This window comes from Abramis brama, assembly GCF_963993115.1.
Source record: "Abramis brama genome assembly, chromosome: 24".
Classification (NCBI taxonomy): Eukaryota; Metazoa; Chordata; class Actinopteri; order Cypriniformes; family Leuciscidae; genus Abramis; species Abramis brama.
Genome location: NC_139986.1, coordinates 25,728,204 through 25,755,563, shown reverse-complemented (window position 1 = coordinate 25,755,563; position 27,360 = coordinate 25,728,204). Strand labels below are relative to the sequence as shown.

General features: G+C 36.7%; 1 protein-coding gene across 1 annotated transcript; it reads right to left on the bottom strand.

The window, feature by feature from the left end:
• Window positions 1-670: 670 nt before the first annotated feature.
• Window positions 671-16,242, bottom strand: LOC311075436 (uncharacterized protein). Its single transcript, XM_084102862.1, has 13 exons — window positions 16,013-16,242; window positions 13,319-14,182; window positions 12,128-12,293; window positions 11,916-12,055; window positions 11,318-11,565; window positions 9,550-9,852; window positions 6,250-6,520; window positions 5,343-5,523; window positions 5,096-5,241; window positions 3,411-3,485; window positions 3,167-3,313; window positions 2,937-3,033; window positions 671-1,777 (listed from the first exon to the last, which is right to left on the bottom strand). Exons 2-13 carry the CDS (start codon window positions 14,160-14,162, stop codon window positions 1,714-1,716), a joined length of 2,682 nt encoding a protein of 893 aa, XP_083958988.1. The 5' UTR covers window positions 14,163-14,182; window positions 16,013-16,242; the 3' UTR covers window positions 671-1,713.
• Window positions 16,243-27,360: the final 11,118 nt, after the last annotated feature.

The window sequence follows — 27,360 nt, the reverse complement described above, 5'->3', positions numbered from 1 at the left end:
TTATGCAAAACAGGCTGGTGAACAATAAAAAGTGAATGAAGGCACTATATTGGGGACTGTGTCTTAAGAAGATGTCACATCCGATACAGACAGGACAGGAAGTGCTGATTAAAGAACAGGAAGAGACGAAAGAGTGTGATGTGTGTGTATATATACACATGCTGTATAAGAGCATACACACACACACACACACACACACACACAAAACACCTTATAACTCTATAACACATTTGGAGTTCCCTGTTAAAAATGACCAGCCTTTTAAAAATTTCTTTGTAAATCACCCATTATGCTATATTATCCCCCAAATATTGGATTTAATCTTTTTGTTAACGTGTTTTCTTTAAATTAGTACAGGTTTTGTATATATTTTTGGAACTAATTGATCTAAAAATAAATATATCATGTTTTTTTTTTTACAAAAATATGAAGCAGCACGACCTTTTCAACATTGATAAAAATAAGAACCATTATTATTAATTGAGCACCAAATCAGCATTTTACTATGATTTCTGAAGGATCATGTGACATTGTATTTTTGATCAAATAAACGCAGCCTTGATGAGCGTGAGAGGCTTCTTTCAGAAACATTAAGCCCAAACTTTTGAACGGTAGTGTACAGGGCCCTTGTACAGTGTTATATAGAAGAGAAAATGACTTCATGCACAGCCAATGTTAAAAAAAAAACATTTATTGTGATGGTCCTTTTTTAAAAAAAAGAAAATTTCCTCTTACAAATGTACAAAAATCAATGATGCAAGACTAAATCAATAATCAATTACATAAAAAGAACCTACAAGGAACCAGTGAAAATGTAAAATTGGCAAATTGTATTTTAGTTTTGAGAAAACACAGCAAAATGCAAAAAAAAAGACCTTTGAAAATGAATACAATGGAACACATTGCAACTCTACACACCGACACTAGTAATCAATATAATACTTTGTCATTTCCACCCTTTATTTCCTGCATGTGTGTTTTCTGCTCTGTCTAGGGTGCTTAAAATTGAATGTCATGAGCACTTGCCAGGCCTAGAATGAGATTTAAGTGACAGAACAGTCAAATATCTAATTACCAGCCAAGATCAATATAACTAATGAGAATGAGAATGAACTGAGGGAACAGTGTGTACTGTAAGTAACAAGCTGGACAGTTTTTGCTCCGTCTTACTGTAAGCGACACACTGAAATGCTTCTGTGGTCAAATGCACTCAAACACTGATCTGATGACCCTGAGAACAACTGATAACGCTTTGCAGATGCATAAAAGAAAATCTGTAAACACATGAAACAAACACAACATTTGGAGAAAGACTCATGAAGGAGGCACGTACGGAAATCTGCAGTCACAAACGGACGGACTTTAGCAGTGGCACAATGTCAGATGCTGGCACACACTGATGCTAAGGTTTTAAATCCATGTGCAAACATGGGCTGCGTCCGAAATCGCACTCTCTTGTGTACTAGGTACTGTTTTTGGATGAGTACTTACTTCGTACGTGCTAAAAAAAGTATGTACTATATACTTCAAAGTCAATAAAAGAACATTTTTTGGAACATTTGATAAAACACTAAAGAAATTAAACATCCTGACACTTTGATAAAATCTTGAGAATATCAACATTGCATAATCAAAACCTGTGAGCCTGCATTCATCTATAGTAAAAACACACAAACACGCAAACAAAACTTCACACACACTCAAGCAAACACACTAAAGTTCGAGTGGCGTCTCGACCTGTTCGCTCAACTGCATGGAGAGGTAGTCAGCAGGACGCCTGCGAAAAGACCCGCACACAAAAACATGCACACATAATGAGCTGAAACATGTTTGAACATAGCTTTTTTTCTTTTCTCAAATGCAGAAGGTGAGCAAGAGCACATTCATTCTACAAATCGGCTAATCACACAACAAAAACTAAATGAATTATGAATATATTCTTTAAAAAGTATATCCAATGAGATGGTACTTTGATATATTGTGTATTATGGTACAAAATTATTATCATGTTCATGGTACCACAGTATTTACCATGGTACTCCAAGGTACTTGAAAGAATGTTGTGGCTTTACTGTGTTAATCGCCTAAATAACTATGGCTATAAACCATGTTATATAAGTGTAAAATGTTTTAAATGTGGAATTTTAAAATCCACATTTAAATTATTAATTCTGCCGTCAGCATGAATGAATGTGTTTGGGATGCTCTTTTTTTTTCAGGGGGGTCCCCCCCGGACCCCCACCAATACGTTAAAACTGCACATTTTAGAGTGGCCTTTTATTGTGGCCAGCCTAAGGCACACCTGTGCAATAATCATTCTGTCTAATCAGCATCTTGATATGCGACACCTGTGAGGTGGATGGATAATCTCTGTAAAGGAGAAGTGCTCACTAACACAGATTTAGACAGATTTGTGTACAATATTTGAGAGAAATAGGCCTTTTGTGTACATAGAAAAAGTCTTTGAGTTCAGCTCATGAAAAATGGGGGCAAAAACAAAAGTGTTGCGTTTATAATTTTGTTCAGTGTATATTCATTGGTCAGTTGAATTATTATATTATATATAATAATAAAAAAGTTTAACTACTTTTAATTTAAAAGTTGGTCAATTCTGTTTTAATATTACATACTTTTTATTTCTACCAATTAATTAACTGAATTAATATTAATATACATTTTATTATATTATAATATACAACTACATTAATACATACGTTTTAAACAGTATATTGATATTAATTAAATTTCTATTTGGCACAAATAAACAATATTTAGTATTAGAAAAAAGCTTAACTACTTTTAAACTCTATATTGACATGAATTAAATTGGCAAATAATTTTAATATTTATAATACATCTTATTATATGCATCACCACAGAGAGCTTAATGCAAAACACACACACACACACACACACACAAACTGATCTTTCCTCACCTTTTTTTGTACAAGTAGACAAACAGCGCAGCACCCAGTGCGAACAGCAGAAGCGCTGCGAGTACAAGCCCGACCTGCAGTGCGACCGGTGACCCCGCTGGACATACAAAATAAACACACACACACACACACACAGTTAGTTATTTAGGCCAGTATAAACCCAGGACTTCCATAAGAGCAAACTCTAGCAGTTATCTGGCACTAACATCTGTGTGTGTGTGTGTGTGTACCTCCATGAACCAGTCGCTCCTGTGCGGGTGAACATGAGAGCTCGTTGTTGTTCAGTGTCTCAGTGATTTGCTCCCTCTGTTGGTCAGAAACAGCAAGAACAGGCCCCCGTGCGTCCAATATACCCGCCTCGCAGGACACATTCACACCTAACATAGCGTAAAGACAGGACATTTCCATCAGTATCAGATCAACTCAATTCAGGTACATTTTAACACCCTGAATGTGTGTTTTATTGTGTCTTACCTTTAACATGCAAGCTTGAGATCCCACAGCCACACAAATCTTTTAACAAATCAGCCAATTCCTTCTGGTCACAATCTGAGAGAGACAGATGAAGAACTCAGTGAACGGCTCTCAAGAAATACTGATTTTATTTAGAAGAGGACATTTTAGAAGAGGACATTTTAGATGTATCTCACATTAAGTGCCTACTGAAAAGTGCAGACATTAGTACAGTAAATACAGTAAAAACAGTAATATTGTGAAATATTATTACAATTTAAAATGGCTGTTTTCTATTTTAATATAATTTGAAATGTAATTTATTCCTGTGATCAAAGCTGAATTTTCAGCATAATTACTCCAGTCTTCAGTGTCACATGATACTGCCACCATTTTTCAAATCACAGCATTTATTTGAAATAGAAATCTTTTGTAACATTATAATGTCTTTACTGGCACTTCTGACTATTTCCATTAATATGTGACTTGATGTATTAATTTGGATGACTCTACAGGCATAGAAAAATCAACATTTGAAATGTTTCCAGTTCTTCTGAGGACCGTGGGAACACTTTAACTTCCTACCAAGTGCAAAAAGACTGACAACCTGGAGGACAATGAGGGATAAGTCATCTCTCCCATCTTCTCTGAGTCACATGTCATTCCAGCAGTTTTAATTGTCTGGGTGTGTTCAACATGCTTGTGCGTGTTTTGTGGGTTTTTGACACACATACAGCAATTCTTCAAATGTTCTCGATGAGTGTTATAGAGCATTGCAAAATAACAGATAGATGCTACTGGCCGGCATGAGAGAAATTAATTTGAACCTTTCCATTTTTGTGTGTGATCATTTGAGTTCAACACCGCTGTTATAAAAAAATATGTGTTATGCATTCTGGGTTTTCAACAGAAACCGAATATTTTTTGTATTTTAACGGCTTTACCAGAGACAGAGGCAGATTTGATAGATTGATCTGTGGCTAATATAGTGTTTGCCAAGCCACGTTATTTTTAACTTGCGCTTCTGGTAGATTGCATTGGTCATAATGGAATTGAGCTGCGGCATTAATTTTGTCATTATTTACTCACCCTCAAATCATTTTAAAGCCATATGCTATCATTTTCTACCTTGGTAATCCGGAGTTATCGCGAGAGCACAAGTTGAATTTGCTCAGCGAGTTTACTCTGGTGTCGAGTAATGATGCTCATTAAATATGCCCCTCGATCTGAGCTGCACCAATCACATCGGGTTATCTGATATAGGCGGGCCAGAGGCGAGATGACGCCAGCGCTGTGACGTCGAAGTCATTAGTAAAAATTGCAAGATGGCTATGGATGAACACCAGTTGTTTGAAACGGCTTTGGCCGCTACGATGAACAAGTTAGACTTGCCTTTTTATCTAAAAGAGGAACAGAAGACGGCGCTCGAATCGTTCCTTTGCAAGAACGATGTTTTTGCTGTTTTGCTGACCAGATACGCCAAGAGTCTAATCTACCAGTTAGCTCCGCTGGTAGCTAAGCGTATGGCTTGTTGTGATTGGTCGTAGAGTTATCCAATTGCGTGCAGTGAGATTTTCAAATGCACGCTTGGTGCCGCCCCTCGAGCTGGCCGATTTTCATTAGTCGACGCCAGACCATTAATCTTTCAGATTTAGATCTGGATTTCCAGGCTAATCATTTTCTACTATCCCTTTAAAAACACTTACTTCCTGGTGTTGATTTTCTCTGCAGGCACACATCCATGGAGCTGGAGAAGGCAGGACTCGGGCAGAGGTTCTGGAGGCCTGGAGTCTCCTTGGATGTGACCCAGAGGACGGCCCCGTCTGATGCACATCGAGAGAAGGACTTAAATCTTACAAAAACACAAGCACACAGAGCATGAAAACAGCGTACAAAAACGGCTGATTCCAATAACACACTGGATTCAAATACAAAAGCAGCTCCCAAACATACTCAGTCAACATGATTTCCCCAGGTGTTGCATTGTGCTGGAGAATTCTTTGTAACTTTGGGTCATCGGATAAAACAAGCCAGTCCAAACTGCGCGAGTTTTTCCCATAAACACCTGATCCTGACGGCTCAAAACACAACAGCATTGCAGCAAATGGCAATTCCAGCGCTGGAAAACTCTGATCTGCACAAACACAAAGATCCATGAGTAAACAAATGAATTTGACTCTTTAGAATTAATCTGCCGTTTAATAAAAATCACTGGTTTGTCTATAGAGAACATCAGTCTCTCAGAAGTAACAATCCCATTCATTTTCTCCATTGAACAGTTTATTTATTTAACTTTTATTGTATTTTATTTGAGGTTGACTATCTATGCTTCAATCATGTTTATTAGTCAAATTACCAGTAAAGAGTAACACAGTAGCACACTAGTATCCCAATCCAAACACAGCACACATTAAAGGCAAAAAACAATCCAAAACAAATACTTAAAAATAAAATGACTTTAAAAATGAAAACAGGAGTAAAATGACTTTTCCCACAATCCTGCAGATGTAAATTCCTCACATACTTGAATATTTAACAATTGTGTTTATATCGTTTTAGACTAACAATCAATGATTTTATCATTTTTAATGTTTATTCCCTAATAAAATCATTTTAAGTGCACAGATTTTCCTATACTTTTCTGCTTTAAATCAATGTAATATTGTGATTCATCTCAGAGCTGTTATTCAGTCTTTAATGAAGAATTCTCAGAAATGTCAATGGAGAAAATGCGTTTCAGAGACAAAAGTTAAAATGATTTTCGGCTTTATTTTTGCACACATCAGTCTACTTTTTTTTTGGACCAAACAACTTCAAGCTGTGCCTCACAATGAAGACATTTCCAGATCGACACACCCACCTGCGTTAGACACGTTCCCGATGAGATAGAGCCCGTCTGTTCCTGTGCTGCCAGTGAGCGGGAGACTAAAATCTTTAGCATCATCCTCAAAAAATACTAAAACAAGTCCATTCAATGGAGTCAACGGTGGGCCTTTCAACTCCACAAATACACATTGGATATTTGTGCAGTTTAGAAAGTTTAATTCATTGATGAGGAAACCCTCAGGAGGTGGAGGTATAGTGGGTTTCGTGGGACAGTTATTCTGCTTCCTTGGTGTGGGAGAAGCGACCTGTGGACACATGATGGAGGGTTAATATGGCATGCATTTGATGGGTCCAGCACATAAAATCCTAATGCCTCGTTTCCACTGAGCAGTACGGTACGGTACGGGACAGTACGGTACGGTTCGGGTCTGTTAACCATGATCTGGCTAGCGTTTCCACTGCCAACAGTACCCTTACTTGATAGGCGTGGTGTTTCGATCAACGTCATTTTCGCGCGAAGAAGAACATAGAGCATGTAGAACATGCTACAATGGATGACATGCAGCAGATCTTGTTCTTGCTCCTCGACATGTTTGTCACAAGAAGACAAGCGCCGACATTAGGCTTTTCTCAATATCAAGTACGCAAAGTTTGTACTCACTACATGCAAATGGTAGCGCGTTTTTAAAAGAGTCACTCAGCTCGCTCTGCTACTCCGGTTATCTCTGTTAACTTGCTCTGTATGTACATTTTAAGCAACAATAAAACGAAATATGTTATAAAACACCACTCTGCCTCTTTTCGTTTTCATTTAAATAAATTAAACATTATAGGGACACAAATGTGGTTCATGCGCAACGCATATTCATTATTGACTGCACGTTATACGTTATTCTATTTATAACAAAACGAAAATTAAAACACAACCCTAACGTTACCTCTTTTCGTTTAAATAAAAAAAAATTAAACATATTCCAGGCAATATATGCGTTTGTACAAATGTTGCAATAAACATCAGTGATAATCTTGTAATAAAAAAATGACAAGAAACCATATTTCTTTTTGTAAAATTTCAGTTTTATCAATAATAGCCTATATAAAAGTTTAAGTAAAAGGTACAAGAAGCTATACAATAAGAAATAAAGCAAACAATTCAGTCAAATATCCAAATGCAGCGCTCTAGTCTAACATTACAAGTAAGTTAAAGTTAAATATAAATAGCCTATAACGTTAATATGAAACTAAACTTAGCCCTCAGCCAAAACGATTGACAGGGAACTCATTATATATTCACGAGAGCAAAGATCGCCCGTTAGGTCTACACAAGACGAATTATATCTCATGTTTAACCACTACCGTCGGAGTAAGCGACGAACGTCAGAAGATTAGCCGAGGAAAGGCTCATCCAGCCGGGAAACATGAGCGCCGAGCCCCGCTGACCGCATGGATCTCACAACCGGGAAAAAAAAAAAATCATCTTTATAAATAAACCACAGATTTGAGCTTTAAACAACTACATTCTCGCCTGAAAAACTCTTAAAATTACATTTCGTGATACAGTAACAGTAGTATTATATTAAACTGTATATTAAAAAATGGCGCTTCTTATGTTGTCATTCCCCTTGTAGCACGCGCAAGTGACGATTCTCTGTCAACCAATCAACGTCGTGCAGTGAGTCTAGCTCCACCTTTTAGTACCGTTCCACTGTGCTAGGTACCCCAATGGAAGGGTACCTAAAAAGTGGTACGGTACGGTTCGGCATTTTGGTACCATTCACAACTTTTGATAGTGGAAACGCAAATAAATGCGTACCGTTCCGTACCGTACCGTACCGTACTGCTCAGTGGAAACGAGGCATAAGAAAGCAGTGTCACCCGGCAAAATAAATCCTGATAGGCTACTTACATAAGCATCTCTTCATAGTGTATAGTGTGCACAGTGAGTAAATGCTATGCATGCATTCAGTGCCTAGACGACCTTTTGTCTACATTTGTCAAAATGTGCAGTTTACAAACTTTAATGCGCTCATCCTCTATCGCCTGTGACTCTATCGCCATTTCAACTTGATTTATTGTATAATTAGACTGCCAGAAGTTTTTAAATTTTACTCAAAATTGATATTTTTTTAACTATTATTATTAATGCTCTCTTTTCCTGGCAATGGTCTTGCTCTTTACTATGTTTGTTTTGCTTCAACATTTCTGTAAACAAATGTAATTTGTAATGTAATTACAAATGAATCAAATCCATTTTGATTGTGGTAATAATGTTTGAAAAACATATCACTGTATATGGTTTGAAAGTAATATACACATTTTTAAAATAAAATATCATAAATAAAATAAAAGTAAAGTACAGTAAAAAATAAAAGTAAAGAAAAGTGAAATAAAATGAAGTAAAGTGAAATAAAATGAAGTAAAGTGAAATAAAAAAGAATAAAAGTGAAATAAAATAAAGTGAAATAAAATGAAGTAAAGTGAAATAAAAAAGAATAAAAGTGAAATAAAATAAAGTGAAATAAAATGAAGTAAAGTGAAATAAAAAAGAATAAAAGTGAAATAAAATAAAGTAAAAGTAAAGTGAAATAAAATAAAGTGATAGTAAAGTAAAATAAAGCTAAAGTAAAGTGAAATAAAGTCAAATTAAAGAAGTAAAATAAAGTTAAGTGAAATAATATAAAGTTAAAGTAAAGTGAAATTAAATTAAAATAAAAGTAAAAGTGAAATAAAATAAAGTAAAAGTAAAGTGAAATAAAAAAGAATAAAAGTGAAATAAAATAAAGTAATAGTAAAGTAAAATAAAATAAAGTTAAAGTTAAAGTAAAGTGAAATAAAGTTAAGTGAAATAAAATAAAGTTAAGTGAAATAAAATAAGGTTAAAGTAAAGTGAAATTAAATTAAAATAAAATAAAAGTGAAATAAAATAAAGTAAAAGTAAAGTGAAATAAAATAAAAAATAAAATAAAGTAAAAAGTTAAGTGAAATAAAAAAGAATAAAAGTGAAATAAAATAAAGTAATAGTAAAGTAAAATAAAATAAAGTTAAAGTTAAAGTAAAGTGAAATAAAGTAAAATTAAAGAAGTAAAATAAAGTTAAGTGAAATAAAATAAAAGTAAAAGTAAAGTGAAATAAAATATAAAATAAAAGTAAAAAGTAAAGTGAAATAAAATAAAATAAAAAATAAAAGTAAAAAGTGAAGTGAAATAAAAAAAATGTAACAGACCTCAGAGGAATAAATTCTACTAAACACTTTGCACATGGAACAAATGAGATCAAGTAAGTTTCTATGAGAATTCGGCATGAAGCTCACATGAACAGAAACACAAGCTCTCACCCTGAAAGCACCGAGTTTGAGTCTCTCGGTTCCACATCGACTGAGGGTCTCATCGCCGGGTAACGTGCTGATGTCCTCCAGCAGAGGGATCTGTCTCGGTGTCAGCGCTTGCGTTATCTCTGAAACCCTTTTATCAGATCCACGAGTACGGTAAACTACTGCATCCAGCAAACCGCTTCTCGGAATATTCTGACTCTCCTTAGAGGGCGGAGACTTGCTGCGATACAACACTACAGCGTCTGGCCCATTCTGAATAGTGTTCGATGGGATTCTAATGTCAGGGCCGACCTTAGCACTGCCAATCTGGAAGAACAGATTCAGAAAGATTTTAAAAGCGGTCACTTTATGTTTGTTTCAAGGATGCATTAAATGCATTAAAAGTGACAGTAAAGACATTTATAATATTATAAAATACTTCGATTTCAAATAAATCTTTTGGACTTTCTATTCAACAAAGAATCCTGAAAAAATGTATCCATGTTTCCACAAAAATATGAAGCAGCACAACTGTTTTCATCATTGATAATAATAATAATTGTTTCTTGAGCAGCAAATCATCACATTAGAATGATTTCTGAAGGATCATGTGACACTGAAGACTAGAGTAATGATGCTGAAAATTCAGCTTTGATCACAGGAATAAATTAAACTTTATAATATATTCAAATAGAAAATAGATACTCACACTTATTACAGTATTTTTGGATCAAATAAAAGGAGCCTTGCTGAGCAGAAGAAACTTCTTTCAAAAACATTAAAGGGAACCTAATGCCTTTTTCAATGTCTTTTGTTTTTTTGGGGATCTGTTAGAAAACACATTATTTTTCCCATATTCTCCTCTCTTCCCAGTCTGTCAGTAACGCTCTGTTTAGTCCCTGTCTCTCTAAAGCTCCTTCTGCTCAAAAGCACAATGTGCTCTGATTGGTCGGCTAGAGCAGGGTCTTGTGATTGGTCAACCATAACCCCCTTACCATAACCGCGAGTTTCAACCCACTAATAACTAAGTCAACCAGGCCCCGCCCCTTTATTTGCATATGCCTTGGGCAGAAATTACTTAAATGAGGAATACTGTGACGTGTTCGTTCCCGGAAGAAAACCCCAAGACTACAATGGAGGCGTTTCAGGGAGTTCACACAGTGCGCACTGATATTAAGAATAACTCCCTTTGGAATGACTTTGTAACTTTGTGACTTTGTAACCGTTCATTTTCAAAGTCGTCACCTGATTGGTTATATTCTACACGATATCCGGGAGACGTGTACATGCATTGCGTTTTTTAATGGTCCGCCTAGAAACAAAGATGCCGTGATGCCAAACCCCCTCATGGAAGAAGAACGCCGTCTTGTTGCAACTATGACAACAAGTTGCACACACCGATCTGTTATTGTAGGACATCAACGTTACATTTTCATGCCCCTAAACATGACGCGGAACAAAATGAACTGTGATTGGTTGCTTTACGTGTCAGTCAAGGCGGTCGTTGGCCAATGAAAGCTGCTATGGAGTCCAGACCTTCCGCCGTCAGTTTGAAGGTCTGGCTACACGAGACTATAACTTTGCAGACCTTTTTCATGCTCAAAGAGCAACATTACCCACTAAAGGAAGTTGAAAATGTTTTTAAAAAAGCATAATACGACCCCTTTAAAAAAATTTAAGACCCCAAACTTTTGAATGGGAGTGTAAATAATTGCCTGTTATCACTACTAAATGGAATTCAAACATGACTTTTGCTCTTCTTTTGCAAGCGTTCAAGTATGCAGCTGCTCACCAGGAAGTATCCGTCATCATCTGTGAAATATCCATTCAGCTCCAGCTCATAGTACACCTCTGTATTCTGTCCATTGATCATCACCAGCCAGATGAAATCCAGCGACATACGGGAGCCAGACGGATGCCACAACTCTATAAACTCCTCGTCCTCGGCTACTCCTGGTGTGTTAGTGTTGATCTCATTAAGCAGGAAATCAATACCACTATGAATCGAGGGAAAGCTCGGTCCTCCCACCGTAGAAAAGGCTGAAACAACAAGGCAGAACTTAAAAACATGACCGGACACAGTTCTTTGATACGCATAATGGGGAACCCATTTATATACATTACATATTTATTCATCTTATACATGGTATGGACTTGTTTTTTAGGTATTCGCTTGTAGCAGATTATAATTAACATGTATTCCGTGCACATTGTGTTATTTATTAAATGTATGATGCTTTTATGTATACTGTTTACGTGGCCTCATTAATTGCCCCTCGGGGACAAATAAAGTGTTTTGAATTGAATTGAACCCTAAAAATGTGTCCTTAACATGGAAGAGAAAGAAAGTTGTAAATATGGTTGTTTCGCAACATGAAATCAAGACCTACTCATGTTAAGCGGGCAGGACTGAAACCAAGCGCAGTCATTGGGTTTATTGGGACTCCGGGGCCTCGTAACAAACAGTCCCGGATCTCTCGTCCATTCGGTAACACCACATCGACTGGCATGAACACCTGCAGTGTGAAAACTGCAGCGTACAAACAGGGGTAAATATATATTGAAATACACAATAACACATTGTATGGCACGTGCTGATCACCTTTCTGTGAGAATGAAGGGTTTTCTCCCGGGTATGAGTGTCTCTGTGAGGTTCTCACTGGGCATGTGCGCAGAGTCACCGTAAACAAAGGCATCGATTGGCTGTTTGTGGCTGAGGGGGTCGCCCTTAGGGAAGTCTGTTGGTGGGCCGTCATACAACGCAAATGCTGAAATACCAAATATTACATAAAATGTATTTAGTTGCATATGAATATTTCATCACTTCATTTAAAAAAATAAAAAGTAAATACATTTTTTGATTAAAGATGGCCTTATTTTCATGACATTGAAAATCTAAACACTCAGCAGCATACTACACTGAAAAAAGTTAAATAATAATAATTATTGTTTGAAATGTAAAGTACATTTATAATGTACAGTTGTTATGCTATTCTGCTTAATAAAAATAAAATAATAATAATTATATCAGGATGATTTTCATTAATTCTGTTTTTTCCCCATCACATTACGAGAATTTATAATGTACAGTTGTTCTGCTATTCTGCTTAATAAAAAATTATAATTATATCAGGATGATTTTCATTAATTCTATTTTTTTCCCATCACATTATGAGAATTAAGAAGAGAATATTTGTTATGAAAATAATGCAAAACACATCCTCCAAAGTTTTAAAATGGTCTTACAAATTCGTTTCATTCCCTTTATGCAAAATATAATTCCATTTTTGTTTCTTTTGAATCAGGGGTTATATGTGATCTGGACATTTCTAAGATTTACCCAACAACATTCGAGACAATAAACAACACTAAATTGTTTGAACAATTAACCATTGTATTGTTAACTAAACCACAAGTACAAAAAAAAAAAAATATTTAAATGAAATAGTTGAAATAAAATAAAATATTAGATAAAACTTATAACGTAGAATTGTTGCCTCGGCTAAAATAAAAGCTAAAGTACAAAAAAATTAAATAAAACTGAATAAAAATAAATAAATGTAATAATCCAATTAAATGTTTAAAAGTTAAATTTAATAAATTAAAGCAAAACAGAAATATATTATTATATTATAAAAATTAATATTACATAAAATTACTAAAATTGAAAAAACTGAAAATGTAATTCCAAATATTAACAAATACTATAATGGTGTGTAAATAAAACTAAATTACACTGGTTTGGAACAGTGATTTTAAATAAGTTTATCTACAAGTATCCGATTAACTCTACCTGCCAAAGTTTCAGTCTGCACAGGTATGGTGAAGATCCTAGCCTTGTCTGCGGAGACCTCCATACTCGAGCTAATAAGGTCTGTGGTGACGTCATACAGCACCAAAGAAAACGTCCAGTTTGCCATGCCAAGATCGAGTTCCACAAGACCCTGTCGGTACGGCCCGTTGATGTCGACTTCGTTGATCCAAACTTTTACAGGGGTCGGCGGTGGGCAATGATTGACCCAATTAGGGGTGGGGGGGCCAGTGTAAAACGTCCAGAGGTTTCCCGACTGCCAGCAGCGCTGAATGGACTCGTCCCCCTCCAGAGCCGCCTCATCCTCCAGGAACGGAACCGAGCCGGGAGTCAGAACTGACGCGAGGCCATCGGCACCTTCTGTGGATTTACGAGAAGTGTACACCACTGCGTCCAACAACCCCACTCCTGAAACGTGTCCCCCAACAGAAACCGGGTCCCAGTTGGGACCGTAGAGTGCGATGGCGTCAGGCCCGTTCTGAACGGAGTTGGGCGGAAGAGAGATGGCGGGTTGGGGAGTCAGTTCAGCAGAGCCAACTAAGAAGAAGCCTCTATTATCCGTTTGCTGTCCGCTCAGATCGATGACCCGGTAGGCTGTGTCTCCATTGCCGTTGTAGAACACCAGTGTGTATCCATCCAGAGAAGTGGGATTCACGCCATCATTGTACAACTCCACAAATTCATGAGTGTCCAATTTGGGATTGTCACAGTTCACTTCGCTGATTATTAAACATTGGGTCGTTTCTTTAAAAATGCACATTAACAGCAAAAACCCCAAACTCAGCTCCACACGCATGGCTGCTGCCCTGATAAAAACTCTCAGCATTTCACAATAAGCAAGTGGACCTGTGGAAGGAAAACAGAAGTTTCATTCCAGATGCATGCAGTCACTTTTCAAAACATCTTAAGTTTCGTTTCCATTCAATCCAGACACATTGCTTCCCCAACAGTTGCGATATTGGCAAATTCAAGGACAACCGATGAACTGGAAGGCTTGAAAACACCCAAACACGTGAAAACAATTCCAAGGTCTGTTCAAAAAGATATTCAATTCTCCGCTTTCATTTGACACTGACACAAGAGATCATAACAAAGAACAACCCATGAAACAACATTACAGGTCTTCTGAAGTCATACAACAGTGTTGCATGAGGAACAGACAACAGTTTGGGGGGGTTGAACTCTTATTCCTAGTAGCTAAGGAAGTGTGGTTCTTGAACATTACTTAAGTGTGAACTCTGGCTTTTAAATACGCACTTGCACAACAGCATCTATCTGAGTCATCAGCAATAATCAGCAAATCTAGCTCCTGACACAGTTATAAATGCCGACCAGGCAGCAAGTGTTCTGAACTTTTCAGAAAAACCTTTAATTTCACCAACATGCAGTACATTGACTGCAGAGTGCATTTACACTATGTATACTTTTTAAGGTTTATGAAATAGTATGCAAGCAGTAAATGACAATAAACATTTGAGAAAACTCTGGAAAGGGCAATTCGGACTGGAAAGGGAAAACAAATTAAAAAAAACTTTTAGAAAGACTATAGAAAGGAACAGTGTACACCCATTTTTTAATCCTTGGTTATTATGGGAATATTGGAACACAAATGAAGATCTTTTTGATTAAATCTGAGTGATTTCTGTCCCTCCATTGACAGCTACGCAACTACCACTTTGAAGCTTCAAAAAGTTCATAAAGAGATCGTAAAACTAATCCATATGAATTGAGCGGTTTAGTCCAAATTTTCTGAAGAGACTCGTCGCTTAATACGATGAACAGATTGAATTGAGGCTTTTAGTCACATATAAATATTCATTAATTCACACATCAGTTGTGGTAAACTGAAACGCAAGCATGTTTGCTTGACGAGCGAGTTACGCATCACGTTTGAGCTTCGGCAAGAGGTTTGTTCGCGCACGTCAAGCAGGTTCAGTTGAGCTTCTGTTATGTTTGCTGATCAATGTTTATATGTGAATATAAGCCTAAATTAAATATGTTCATCATATAATTCAAGAAAATTTGGACTAAACCCCTCAATTAATATGGATTAGTTTTACGATCTCTTTATGAACTTTTTAAAGCATCAAAGTGGTAGTTGCGTAGCTGTCAATGGAGACCGAAAACTCATCAAAAATATTTTCATATGTGTTCTGAAGATGAACGAAAGTCTTATGGGTTTGGAAAGACATCAGGGTGAGTAATTAATGACAGAATTTAAATTTTTGTGTGAACTATCCCTTTAATACTGAGTACAGTCACAGCATGCAGTGCACTAATATGCCATTCAAAACATAGCCTAGCCTACAGCACTATCATAATGTATTCAAAGGATTGTTTACAGAACACAATAACGATGGATACAGTAACTTTTTGCACACTCCAGTGAAGAAGACAAAAGTAGCCTATCCAAGTAGAAGTACAACTTCACAACGTTAAGTTAGAAGTATCTAACTTAACATCTACACAGACTATAGCCTATACATTGTTTATTGCTGAGAAATAAACACAATGAATTTAACGTACTTAAAAGTTACTAGCAACTTCGCCATCACAATGAGAAACGATTTCGCAATTGCGAAGTTAAAATCCTAGCAGATTTTATCTGTTTAACTAAGCCTGAGCGAGAAGATCCGCATTGCAACTCGTGTGGTTTAATGGAGAAATGTTGCTTACCGTGACGCCCGATGCTCGATTGAACGGGTTTGAAAGTGTTTTGTGAAGTTTCAGTAACTTTTGCTGTGTGGGGGAACCGATTTGATCCGGTCGGTATCTTCCACGCGAGTGTGGGCGGTAAATCTGGATGAATTCACGCACATTCCCGGAGACATAAATCCTGGTTCCCAGAAAGATGCCTCTGTCCTTTGTGTGCAACAAGGCTTTTCCTACACGCATTGCTTCACAGTGGATGCATCATTTCCCGAGTTCTGCAATCACCCCAAATCTGTTTCGACATTTAAGTTACACTTGAAAACCATAGGTACAAAATATCAAACCAAGTAATGTATTTTAAAGAAAGATGATGGTGATGGCACAAGCTTGGAAAAAACACTTCACACTTCACAAGAAAAAATACAACAATGTAAGAGTGTTTTCTCAGCTACTGATTCTTGATTTCACAATATCTTCATAATTTATTATAAAAGTCTTCATAATTTATTTTCGCTACATTTCTTTAATGTAACAGCCTATAGAATTACTGTTTTGATTGCCCCAGACCCCGTAGCCTACTTTTAGTATTAAAGGTCCCGTTCTTCGTGATCCCATGTTTCAAACTTTAGCTAGTGTGTAATGTTGCTGTTAGAGCATAAATAATATCTGTAAAATTATAAAGCTCAAAGTTCAATGCCAAGCAAGATATTTTATTTAACAGAAGTCGCCTACAGCGAACGGCCGGTTTGGACTACATCCCTCTACTTCCTTCTTTAATGACGTCACTAGAACAATTTTTTGACTAACCTCCGCCCACAGGAATGCTCCCTCAACTCTACCGAAATTCGTTTATGTACTTGCGCACTTCTTATAACTTACTGTGTTTACTCAGCTCTTACAGTGATTTTCTGAAGTAAAACTGACCTTCATCTTTTGTGTGATGTACAATAAACTTTATTAAACTCATCAGTATATGTTTGATCATCATTCAGACAGCAGACTTGTAGGCTATTAATAAATAATGGATACATACAAGCAGATGACAAATACGTTATAATAACCGTAATTAAACTACTAAACTAAACCTGTTTCATCTCTATACAGCACTCTGACTCTGTAGGCATTATTGTCCGACTCGAAATGAACACCGTTACTTAGAGTTTCTGATATTATCATCATTCCGTGAGATGAAATTTCCCTCAGACTGAGCGCGAGCTCATGAAGCTCCGCCCCCTGGGTTGTCCAGCAGCAGCTTATTTGCATTTAAAGGGCACACACTAAAACAGCGCGTTTTTCTGTGCCCCAAAAAATGACAATTTAAACATGCTGTAAAAAATGATCTGTTGGGTATTTTGAGCTGAAACTTCACATACACACTCTGGGGACATCAGAGACTTATTTTACATCTTGTGAAAAGGGGCATAATACGGGACCTTTAAATTTATAAAATATTAAATTCATAATTAAAAATGTAGTATGTAGTAATGTCACACAAGTATTGTGTGAAAACCATTTTTTTACACAAATTACGACTTTCCAACAGTTGTGACGTCACGCCAACGTGACCAGTTTTATGAAAAGTGTTTATCGATTAGATAACGGTGTCAGTGAAGAGCCTGAGGTGAAGTATGGAATATGTGATATGAATATGTGAAGAAAACAAAGACAATGTAGGTACATTTTATTTGCGAACAGAATATTTTAATCCACCTTTTTAAACTATAGGCTACACACCCAAAGCGTCATTTCTAATCATCAAGGTGCAATTTTGTCATGCTATTCGTACTTCAGGGTATATTAAAGGTCAAATGTGGCTCTTGAGTAATTTCCTTCATCTTCACGTCTAGGCATGATAGGTAATCAGTATTTTTGTTGACCTTATCATATAGACACTTGATAGAATACTTAAATCAATAAATTCTTCTCCCCAGAATTCCTTTTGCGGCTGTTTTTCCATGATAAGAAAAAGATGTGCATTATCTGTGCATACAGTGCACTTCCGGCATGGTAAGTGTCCCCTGAATTTTTCAGTCCTGACCCATTTTTTAAATGGGATAAGTTCTCTCAAAAATGAAAAATTTGTCATTACTTACTCACCTTCAAGTTTTTCCAAACCTGTATGAGTTTCTTTCTTCTGTCAACACAAAAGAAGATATTTTAAAGAATGTTGGTAATCAGACAGTTGACGGCACCCATTGACTTCCATAGTATTTTTTTCCTACTATGAAAGTCAATGGGTGCCCTCAACTGTCTGATTACCAACACTCTGAAAAAGGGAGCATCTTGGTCAGGGTGATCTAATCCAATTTTGCTTTGAAAAGCAAGCACAAAAGTAAGATGGATCATCTGATATGCAGAACATGGGATTTCCAAATCCAGATCATTCTGATCCCGATTAAACTTTCTAAACAACTGGGCCCAAGGGTTCAAATCTTTTTTTACAGTCTATGGATCAAATACAGTCAAATCTAGACCCATAAATTCTCACTTGCAACACCAGAGGTTGCTGTCTCCACAATATTAGGCGTACCTTGTCTTGGGCTGTGTTCAGAATAGCGTACCACCATACTGTTCTTACTACTGCAGAAGTATATAGTATGTATGCTGTCCACAGTATCTAGGTATATTATACTGAATTTTCTATGCATGGAATACTCAAATGACTTACTACATTTACCAATATGCAACCACTACTTTAATAACAATACAAACAGGTAATCCAGGGCAAACAAAGAAACTCAGGACAGGAACATTGTACAGCAAACAACGACTGACAAACCACAAGAGCAATTTATACACAGGCTAACAAGGTAACAAGGGTGTGTGGTTGATCGTCATGGGAACACACGAGGGTAACCAAGGCAACAAGACACACCTGGAGAGACTAATCATCATGAAAAACTACAAAACATGGCACAATAACACAAAAGTCCTCACACAAGACATGAGCACAAGCTGACAATAAAATTGACCGTTATTCCTTTTAAAGCGTAAATAGTTGTAATAGTTCTTTATGACTTTGGAATGTAATGGTTACTTTACTGAAATGAGGCAACCTCAATGACAAATGCGACCTTCGGAGGACGCAGCCTTCGAAATGAGACAAAGCATACGTCTACTTCTACAGCTGCGATTTTTAACCTTTCAAGCTATGTTTGGGATGGCATCCTAGTATACTGCTTAATGAATGCTGTGCATACTGTATTGCAGGCGTTCTCAACCCTGGTCCTCGAGGGCCACTTTTCGTGTAGAGTTTGGCTCCAACCCTAATCAAACACACCTGAACCAGCTAATGAAGCTCTTCAGGATTACTAGAGAGCTACAGGCAGGTGAGTTTGTTGGAGCTAAACTCTGCAGGAAAAGTGGCCCTCGAGGACCAGGGTTGAGAACCCCTGCTGTATTGTATACTCTCTACGATTTAAAAAATAGTATGTGAAATGCAGTATGCATGCAACCAAGCATGCAAACAGTGGACAAACTGTCATATGATCTCAGTGGATTGGGTCTAATTGTGTATAAAAATCATGTATCGATATTACTTCCAGTTCGTTCATCACACTTGAAATTATAAATGGGAGGATTTTTTATAAACGGGAGGATTTTTGATAAAAGGTCAAGTCGACGGCATTGGAGTAGCCAGCACACTTTGGCAAATGTCGTTGGTCAATCAGGTATTCATGCTCTAAATGTTGCGGAAACAGTGCTAGTAGTTTGGTAGTGTGCTTTTCTAAACACTCCCACGGCACATTTCTGGTGTCTTATTTAACGCATCCTTTCCGGATCACAGAGTCTCTGCTAATGAGCTGATGAGTTGAATCAGATGTGCCATATAGGCGAGACCTCCAGTTCAATTCTGTCTCTCTGGAAAGTCTGCACATATTTGATCTTGATCACTTCCTTGTTCTATGTATAATTCCTGCACTCTTGCTGGTTCTTCATGTTCTACAGAAGCTGCCAAAAGCTGTTTTTGGCAGACGCATCACACCCAAACCAGCCTACACACTGACACCAGTAAACACAGCCCATGTGTGTGGTGGTGGAGTGATTTACGCTGAGGTTTTTTAAGGTCTTTGAGCAGATACATCACTTGTGAGCTGTGATTATCACTGCCACACAAACTCATTGTAAAGTGGAGTAGAGCTGTTGAATCTATTAATCTTTTGTTAAACAAATGAAATCAAATTTTTGGTTGTTTGGGATGCATATTATTTCAAACTATACTTGTCTTAAATTTCGCAGTACCCAGTTAACAGGGAACGTTCTCTGAATGTTTTGACAAGGTTCTGTCAAAGTTATGAACAAAGTTCTTCCAGTAACATTAATAGAATGCTTGTTCAAAGTTAATGTTCTCAATAAATTAGCACAAAAACCTTATTTATGCAATATGCATTGTTATTATGCAATATGCTATTTATAACAAAACATATAAATAGTCTTGTTGTTTCTTCTGAAACATTTTAGTTGGTAAAACTAAGTTTGTTTAGTTTAGTTGGTTTGTTTAACATTTTTTAAATGTTACTACTTGTTACTACTTGAACATTCAAAAGTAACACTCAAAATGTTTGCAGGATAATAAAATGAAATGTTTCCTTAACGATTACATAACCAATAATTTTTTTGCAACATTTAAAAAACTAGAATGTCAGAGAACATTCAGAAATAACATTTTCATGACTTAATGGGAACGTTAGAGAAATGTTCTTAGAATATAGTTATTTTTTCTATTGCATATAAAAGAGAACAAACTATAACACCATTTACTTGTCACCATTTACAATGTGGAAAAATGTGTCATTGTTATCTGTTGGATTTCTGTAATCAAATGTAATTATTCTTGAATTCACTTTATTGTATTCAATTACATATGAACTTATTTACAGTATAACATTTTGTATGGATGATAAAGTAGGCCAAAAATTAGTTTCATGAGGAGTTTTCAGCATAATTGTTGATAATGATGCAGGCTGGTGCAAAACTAGGCAAAAATATAAAACAACAATAAGAAAAACAAAAAGCAGCTTCGCTCACGGATAATGAGATGATTTCAGATGTCAAGTAGAGGAAGTATAAGGTGGTTTCGAGAGAATAAAGGTGGCCCAGTTTTTCTGCTTCATTCATCTAGCTGTGTTAAATCATCTCATTGTCCTGTCATCTTTCTGGGATTTACAGATCATATCACAATGAGTCTGAGCTCCATTTAACTCTAATGTTCGTTCTCTCTTTTCCTCTAGCACTTGTTCTCGTTCTCGAGTGGCTTTTGATGGCAGTTCAGACCTGATGGCGGGACATCTGGACCCTTATGTTGCTGTTGATCTATGTTTGAGGAAATAGACTGGAAGATCTCTCTCTCTCTCCTCCAATCCTTCTTTTCTCTGTTTCTCCATATGGAATCTGCAGGTGAGCTCAGGAAACCTGGGGGGGTTGACAGGCTGATTAAAAGAAAGTGTTGCTTGTCATGTTGAACGGGGAGGCTTTGAGGCGTCTGGGTATTTCAGGATGTGTTTGGCTCACTCCTCAGCGTGTGTATGCAAGCATCTGTTCATTTATTTGTGAATGAGACGTTGACTCACTCTGGCAGACAGGATGTTTGAATCATCGAAGTGTAACACATAACAGACTGAAGTGAGACAAGCACACATGAAACACTGCAAATTAGCTAGCTGTAGTTGTATTACAGACAGTGCATGCATGCATGTGAAATGTTTGAGATCTCGCCTGCTTTTCGTAAAAAAGAAAATATTAAATCATTGAAACAATACGTCGTTGCCGGTTCCTGTAATGCATTGTATTGTCAGGGCATCACAGCTGATGCATGTTTAGAGACAGCTCTACATTTCTGCCGGTTCTTCGTCAGGACTTTCATATTGTCTTTCTACTTTTTCATTGGTCTCCCTCTCCTTCTTATACCGCCAACCGTGCCCTGGAGAATGGTTTTGGCCCGCCTGGAGGATCTGGTGACATGTCTATACTCTATCGAAAAAAGAAGCGTAAAAATAGCTGCTCCAAATGAATTTATTAATAGCACAACGCTTCGACCCTCAGGTCTTCATCAGGCACAATGTAGAGTAAAGTCAACTTTAAATAAAAACAGGTAATCACTTTAATTGGGCCCACACACAAAAACACGTGACAAATAATACGTCATGTGACAACAACAAAAAACTAAAATAATAATAGTATAAAAAATATAACAAAATCTATATTGCTGGAAAAAAAAATTATAATTCTTTTTTCATTTATGTTTCTTAGTTTTCCCGCACCTGAGCCCAATCTGGGTGTTTGGGAGTGTGCACACCAGTTTTGTATTTTTTATGTCTATACTCTATACCACTGCAATTTCCTTCTTTTGACTGTTGCCAGGAGTTCTTCATAGAGCCCAGCATGATGCCTAATGGTGTTGCGTACTTCCTCCTTGGTCACATGGTCTTTGTAGCTGATCCCCAGAATCTTTCGAAAGCATCGCATTTCCAAAGCCTGAATTTCCTTCTCAAGCTGTGTCCACGATTCACATGCATACAGGAAGATAGAGATAAGCAGAGCATGCGTAAGTCTGAGCTGATGTTCTTGTCCCTCCATACAGGCTTCAGTCTAGCAAGTGCTGTTGTAGGCTATCCTGATCCATAATTTGGATCCCTCATTGGATATCATAGTGCCAAGACATTTGAACTGGGATATACTTATATCACTTCAAACTATGGCGGATATTTGACCGCTACATATAGCATCTGACCAATCAGCAACATGCGCTGTGTAATCTTGTTTAAATAATTTATTTAGCCGTATAGCACCTTTCATACCTCAAATGCAGCTTCACAGATCAGATTTAAAAAAACAAAAAAAACAAGAATGGCAATGAAACATAAAATTTATTCAAAAACCTAAATTAAAAGATAATCCTAAATGAAATGACTATTTATAGATAAGCTATGCAAATTATATTAATATTAAAAAGAAAAGCTAACTTAAAATATAGTCATATTAAAAGCGAACCTAGAATATATTAATCTAACTGGAAAAATACATTAATATTAAATAAAAAAATGTTTTGGTTATAAAAGCTATCATTAAAATGACATTATTTTTATGTAATATATTTTAAACACCTAATTTAAACCTTATTATAAAAAGTTAAGCTAGAATATATTAATATTAAATAAAAAAATAAACTTTAAAATATATTAAAAAGAAACATTAATATATTTACAAAAGCTGGTCTTTATAATAGTCTTTATAGTCTCAATGTCATTGTAATGCAATAAAACTGAACAGTTGTTCTCTTTGTGTAAAACACACAAAGCTGTGCTTTTGTGCCAGAACTGGCACATGTCTGGACAGACTGCTAAATTTAACATGTTTGTCGTGTCTATATTTAGTCAGAAGTAGAAGAGAGTGTGAGACTGTATCGTATCGAACACGTGTGTGTGTGTAAGTGTGTTTAGTCCTGTAAGCAGATGGTCTTCGGGTGTTTGAGTTCATACGAAACATATGTAGGTCAGGTGCAGCATGGGCTGTCGTTACCGTGGAAACTAGGAGTCAAACATGACTGCAGTCTCATCACCATGATGCTTTGGGACACATAAACACATGTAAGGGGACCTTATTAAAAAACCTATATGATTTGATTATAATTCTTGCAGCTATACTGCAAATTGATCAGGATGCAGCCAGAGCGCCGTAACACCTTTTCTCCGCTTTACCTGTTCACCTGTTCCTCTTCTGGGCATTCTGCTATGCTTTACTGCTCTATCCATCATTCAGAAACCAGCTCGGGTAATAAATCATGTCTGACCCAGAAGGCTCATGGGAAGACTCTGTTCTATTTTACTTCTGAGAGGGAGAGAAATAACAAAGTAGAGCAGAGGAAATAAGGGTATGTCAGGTGTGGGTCTATTGCTACTTTTCAACTTTATAATTCCAAAAGCAATTTAAATTAAATAGTGTTGATGTTAATGTAGATTTTATAGGCATGCATGCACAAAAGTTCTGTTCTAACAAATGTAAATGCTAATGCACGTTGTTTAAAAGTTAAATTTGACTTGATATTTGATTGCAAAAAGATCGGATTTTACAGACATTCCCCTTCGGGATTTTTTAACATATTATATCCTCTATTTATATTCTGTTTGGAAAAAGTATTATTTTATTTTTAAATCTCTGATGCTCCTGGGAAATTTAATAAAGTAGAATGTACAGATGAATTTATTTGACAAATGTAATTTTAAGAAGTAGTTTACGTGAAATGCAAAGTCTGTCATCATTTCATTCTAAACACATCTGTCTTTCTTTCAAAGAATTCGGAAAGAGTTCATCATTTTAAGCTCCTGAAACAACAAAACATCACCGTTAATGTCCTGGATTTATGTAACTGGATTCTTGATGACAGCTTCTGGAACAAGGGCGGGGCTTGATTTTGTTTGTGGGGAATTGATTGGATGGTTGTGGTTTGCTATTGGTCAATCTCATGTGAGTGACAGATTGCCCCGCCCTCACGCCAGTAAGTCACTGCAAGAGGGAGGGGAACTTATTTTGATGATAAATTACGAGGGCACATGAATTCAAAGAATAATTATGTGCACGGATAAATCATTTCTAATAAATATTGCAATATTCCATCAAAATAAGAATTGTCACTTTTGATTTCATGGTGAGATTAAATCTGCACAAACATGAATGTGCCACTGACAAATAAATAATTCAGGTTTTGGATGGACATAAGGATGAATAAATGATGACAGAATTTTTATTTTTGGTGTGAACTATTCTTAGGTAAACATTATTTAGTGTCTCAGAACAAAATGATTTAGCCTAACTGAGGTACTTCTTTTAAAGTAGAAAGTGAAGTGTAGCCATTGAATCATCACATGTTGAGTGGAAATATTGATCACAATATTACTACAAAAGCTCTAGAGTCACAGACCAGCTGTTATTGACTCTCGCTCAGTGAACGCCAAACACATTTACTGACTGACTACTTGAAAATCAATGCAAGTCAGAATTAAATGCCAAGTATAGACCTGAGTGGGGACATTATGTTGACGTACATACATGATATGTGACTTGTAATGGTTATACGCAAAGAAATAACAAACAATATTTCCAGGAAGCACAGGTACATCTTTAAGCTCATGAAGGACACAGATTGCATGTTAACTTCTGTGCTGACTATGAAGTGACGTCAAACACCTTCAGCATGTGTTCAGAAGAAGAACATACTGTTGGGTTGGGGAATCTAAAAACAACCCTGATATCTGGGGTAACCCACTTTGGTTTAGCTTGATTTTTAGCTTGTGTGTGTTTATTTGAGATGTATTTATATATATATATACTGTGGGGTTCAGTTTTGAGGAAAAAATGAGTGAAAAGTTAAACATTAACATGAATGTCTTAGTATTTGGTGTGTTTCTTTTTTGCTTTACTGACACAGATACAGAGACTTACTGACTTTGGCAATTTATGCATTTGGAAGATACTTTTATCCAAAGCACCTTGCATTGCATTAAAGGTACACTGCCATTCAAAAGTTTGTAATGCATTTGAAAGAAGTGAATTGTAAAATGTTATTACAATTTAAAACTGTTTTCTATGTGAATATATTGTAAAACTTCATTTATTCCTGTGATCAAAGCTGAATTTTCAACATCATTACTCCAGTCTTCAGTGTCACATGATCTTTTAGAAATCATTCTAATATGATGATTTGCTCAAAAAACATTTCTGATTATTATCAATGTTGAAAACCTTTTTGCTGCTTCATATATTTGTGAAAACCGTGATGCATTTTTATTTTTAGGTTTCTTTAATGAATAGGAAGTTCAAAAGAGCAGCATTTAACAAAACTCTTTTCTGTCATTTTTGATCAGTTTAATGCAGCGTTGACGAAGCGCTGCTACTCGGCCGGAGTGATTTGCTTGCAGCACCTGAGAGGAGCAGAGTTCGCTCAGAGTTGGAGTAAATCACTCCGCAGAAGTAGCAGTGCTTCACCTTCTGAGAATATAGTTCCCAGTATGTATGCGGTTAGAAGATGGCTGTGTCTCATGTGACCTTGTTATTCGTACACGCTGTGACTATACAAATCACAACATGTAAATAGGAAAATGTTGGTGTTATTTTGTCTCTTATTGGGAGCAGTGTGCTAGCTGGAGCCATTTACCTCCAGTCTTTGTGCTAAGCTAGGCTAGCGGTGGGTGCGTCAGACAGAGTTACGGCACGCACGGAGATGAGAAGGGTATGTATGGACTTATCTAACTCTGGGGGATACGGTGAATAAGCTAAAGTCCCAAAAAGTCGGCGTGTTCCTTTAAGGTGATGATACACAGGGCAACTTTTTGAGCAATGTTGCTGAGCAATCTTGCCAAGTGATTGTTGCCATAACATTGAAAATGGGCAATCAATTTCTATCTGGATAATTTAGATCGGTCGTGGGCCCTGTGTCTCATCTGGTTGCCTGTTGACGGCAACATCCCTGTGTATCATCACCTTCAGCCTCGAATAACACGGTTATTTCCTTCTTTTTGTTGTTTTTTCCCCCCATTACTTAGGAATCACACATACGGAGTCTTTTAAAAGAGTTACTAGATGAAGTAAAAGGTATTTGCTGACAGTACACAATTTCAGATTAATGAAATGGATTTTTTGGAAAAAAGACAATCTGTGTGTGTGAGGAGGCAAAACAAATGTGCTCACCGTCTCTCTCTCTCTCTCTCTCTCTCTCTCTCTCTCTCTCTCTTGCTCTCTCTTTCTCTCTCTCTCTTTCTCTCTCTCTCTCTCTCTCTCTTGCTCTCTCTCTCTCTCTCTCTCTTCCCTTGGGGTCTCACTAACTACAGCCATGCCTCGGTTTCTTAGAGGATGCAGAATAACAATGCTGAAGCTAAGTGAGGGAGAGATAAGAGGAAATGGAGAGAGAAGAAATGGGAATAGGGAAGCAAAAGTGTTCGGCTCAGGGTCTCCGTCAGACGTTTATCACACAAACACTTACGCATTCTCCAGCCAGCCGGAACTATTCCCTTTATCTAGAAGTAAACGAGATTTTTAGGCTCTGTGGTTGCTAGGGTGTTCTGGTTGGTTGCTTAGTGATATTCTGGTCTTTACACGTGTTTCATGTCTCCTATTCAATGATATTTTTTGTCTGACCACTTATAATTATTATAGCTCTTCTCTCCTCATTTATAGTATGAACAATAATGCTTCAAAAAAACAAAAAAGAAACTAAACATACAGAAATATTTCTCCTTGCTGTGTTTCAGGGTGATTTGCAATGTAGAAAGGTTCTGTTCACTGTGATAGTAACAGGATTGCTCAGTCTACCATGAGAGAAAATCTGCAAGGGAACAAGAAAGAATACGGGAAAGTGAGATTATTATTAAATGCATCTG

Bases quoted from the DNA above. Each gene is read 5' to 3' on its own strand.
- LOC311075436 (XM_084102862.1), bottom strand. From the start codon at position 14,162: ATGCTGAGAGTTTTTATCAGGGCAGCAGCCATGCGTGTGGAGCTGAGT. The intron at 12,294-13,318 runs GTAGAGTTAATC...TTGGTATTTCAG, and splicing joins GCAGACTGAAACTTTGGCAG to CATTTGCGTTGTATGACGGC. The intron at 9,853-11,317 runs GTGAGCAGCTGC...CTGTTCTTCCAG, and splicing joins ATGATGACGGATACTTCCTG to ATTGGCAGTGCTAAGGTCGG.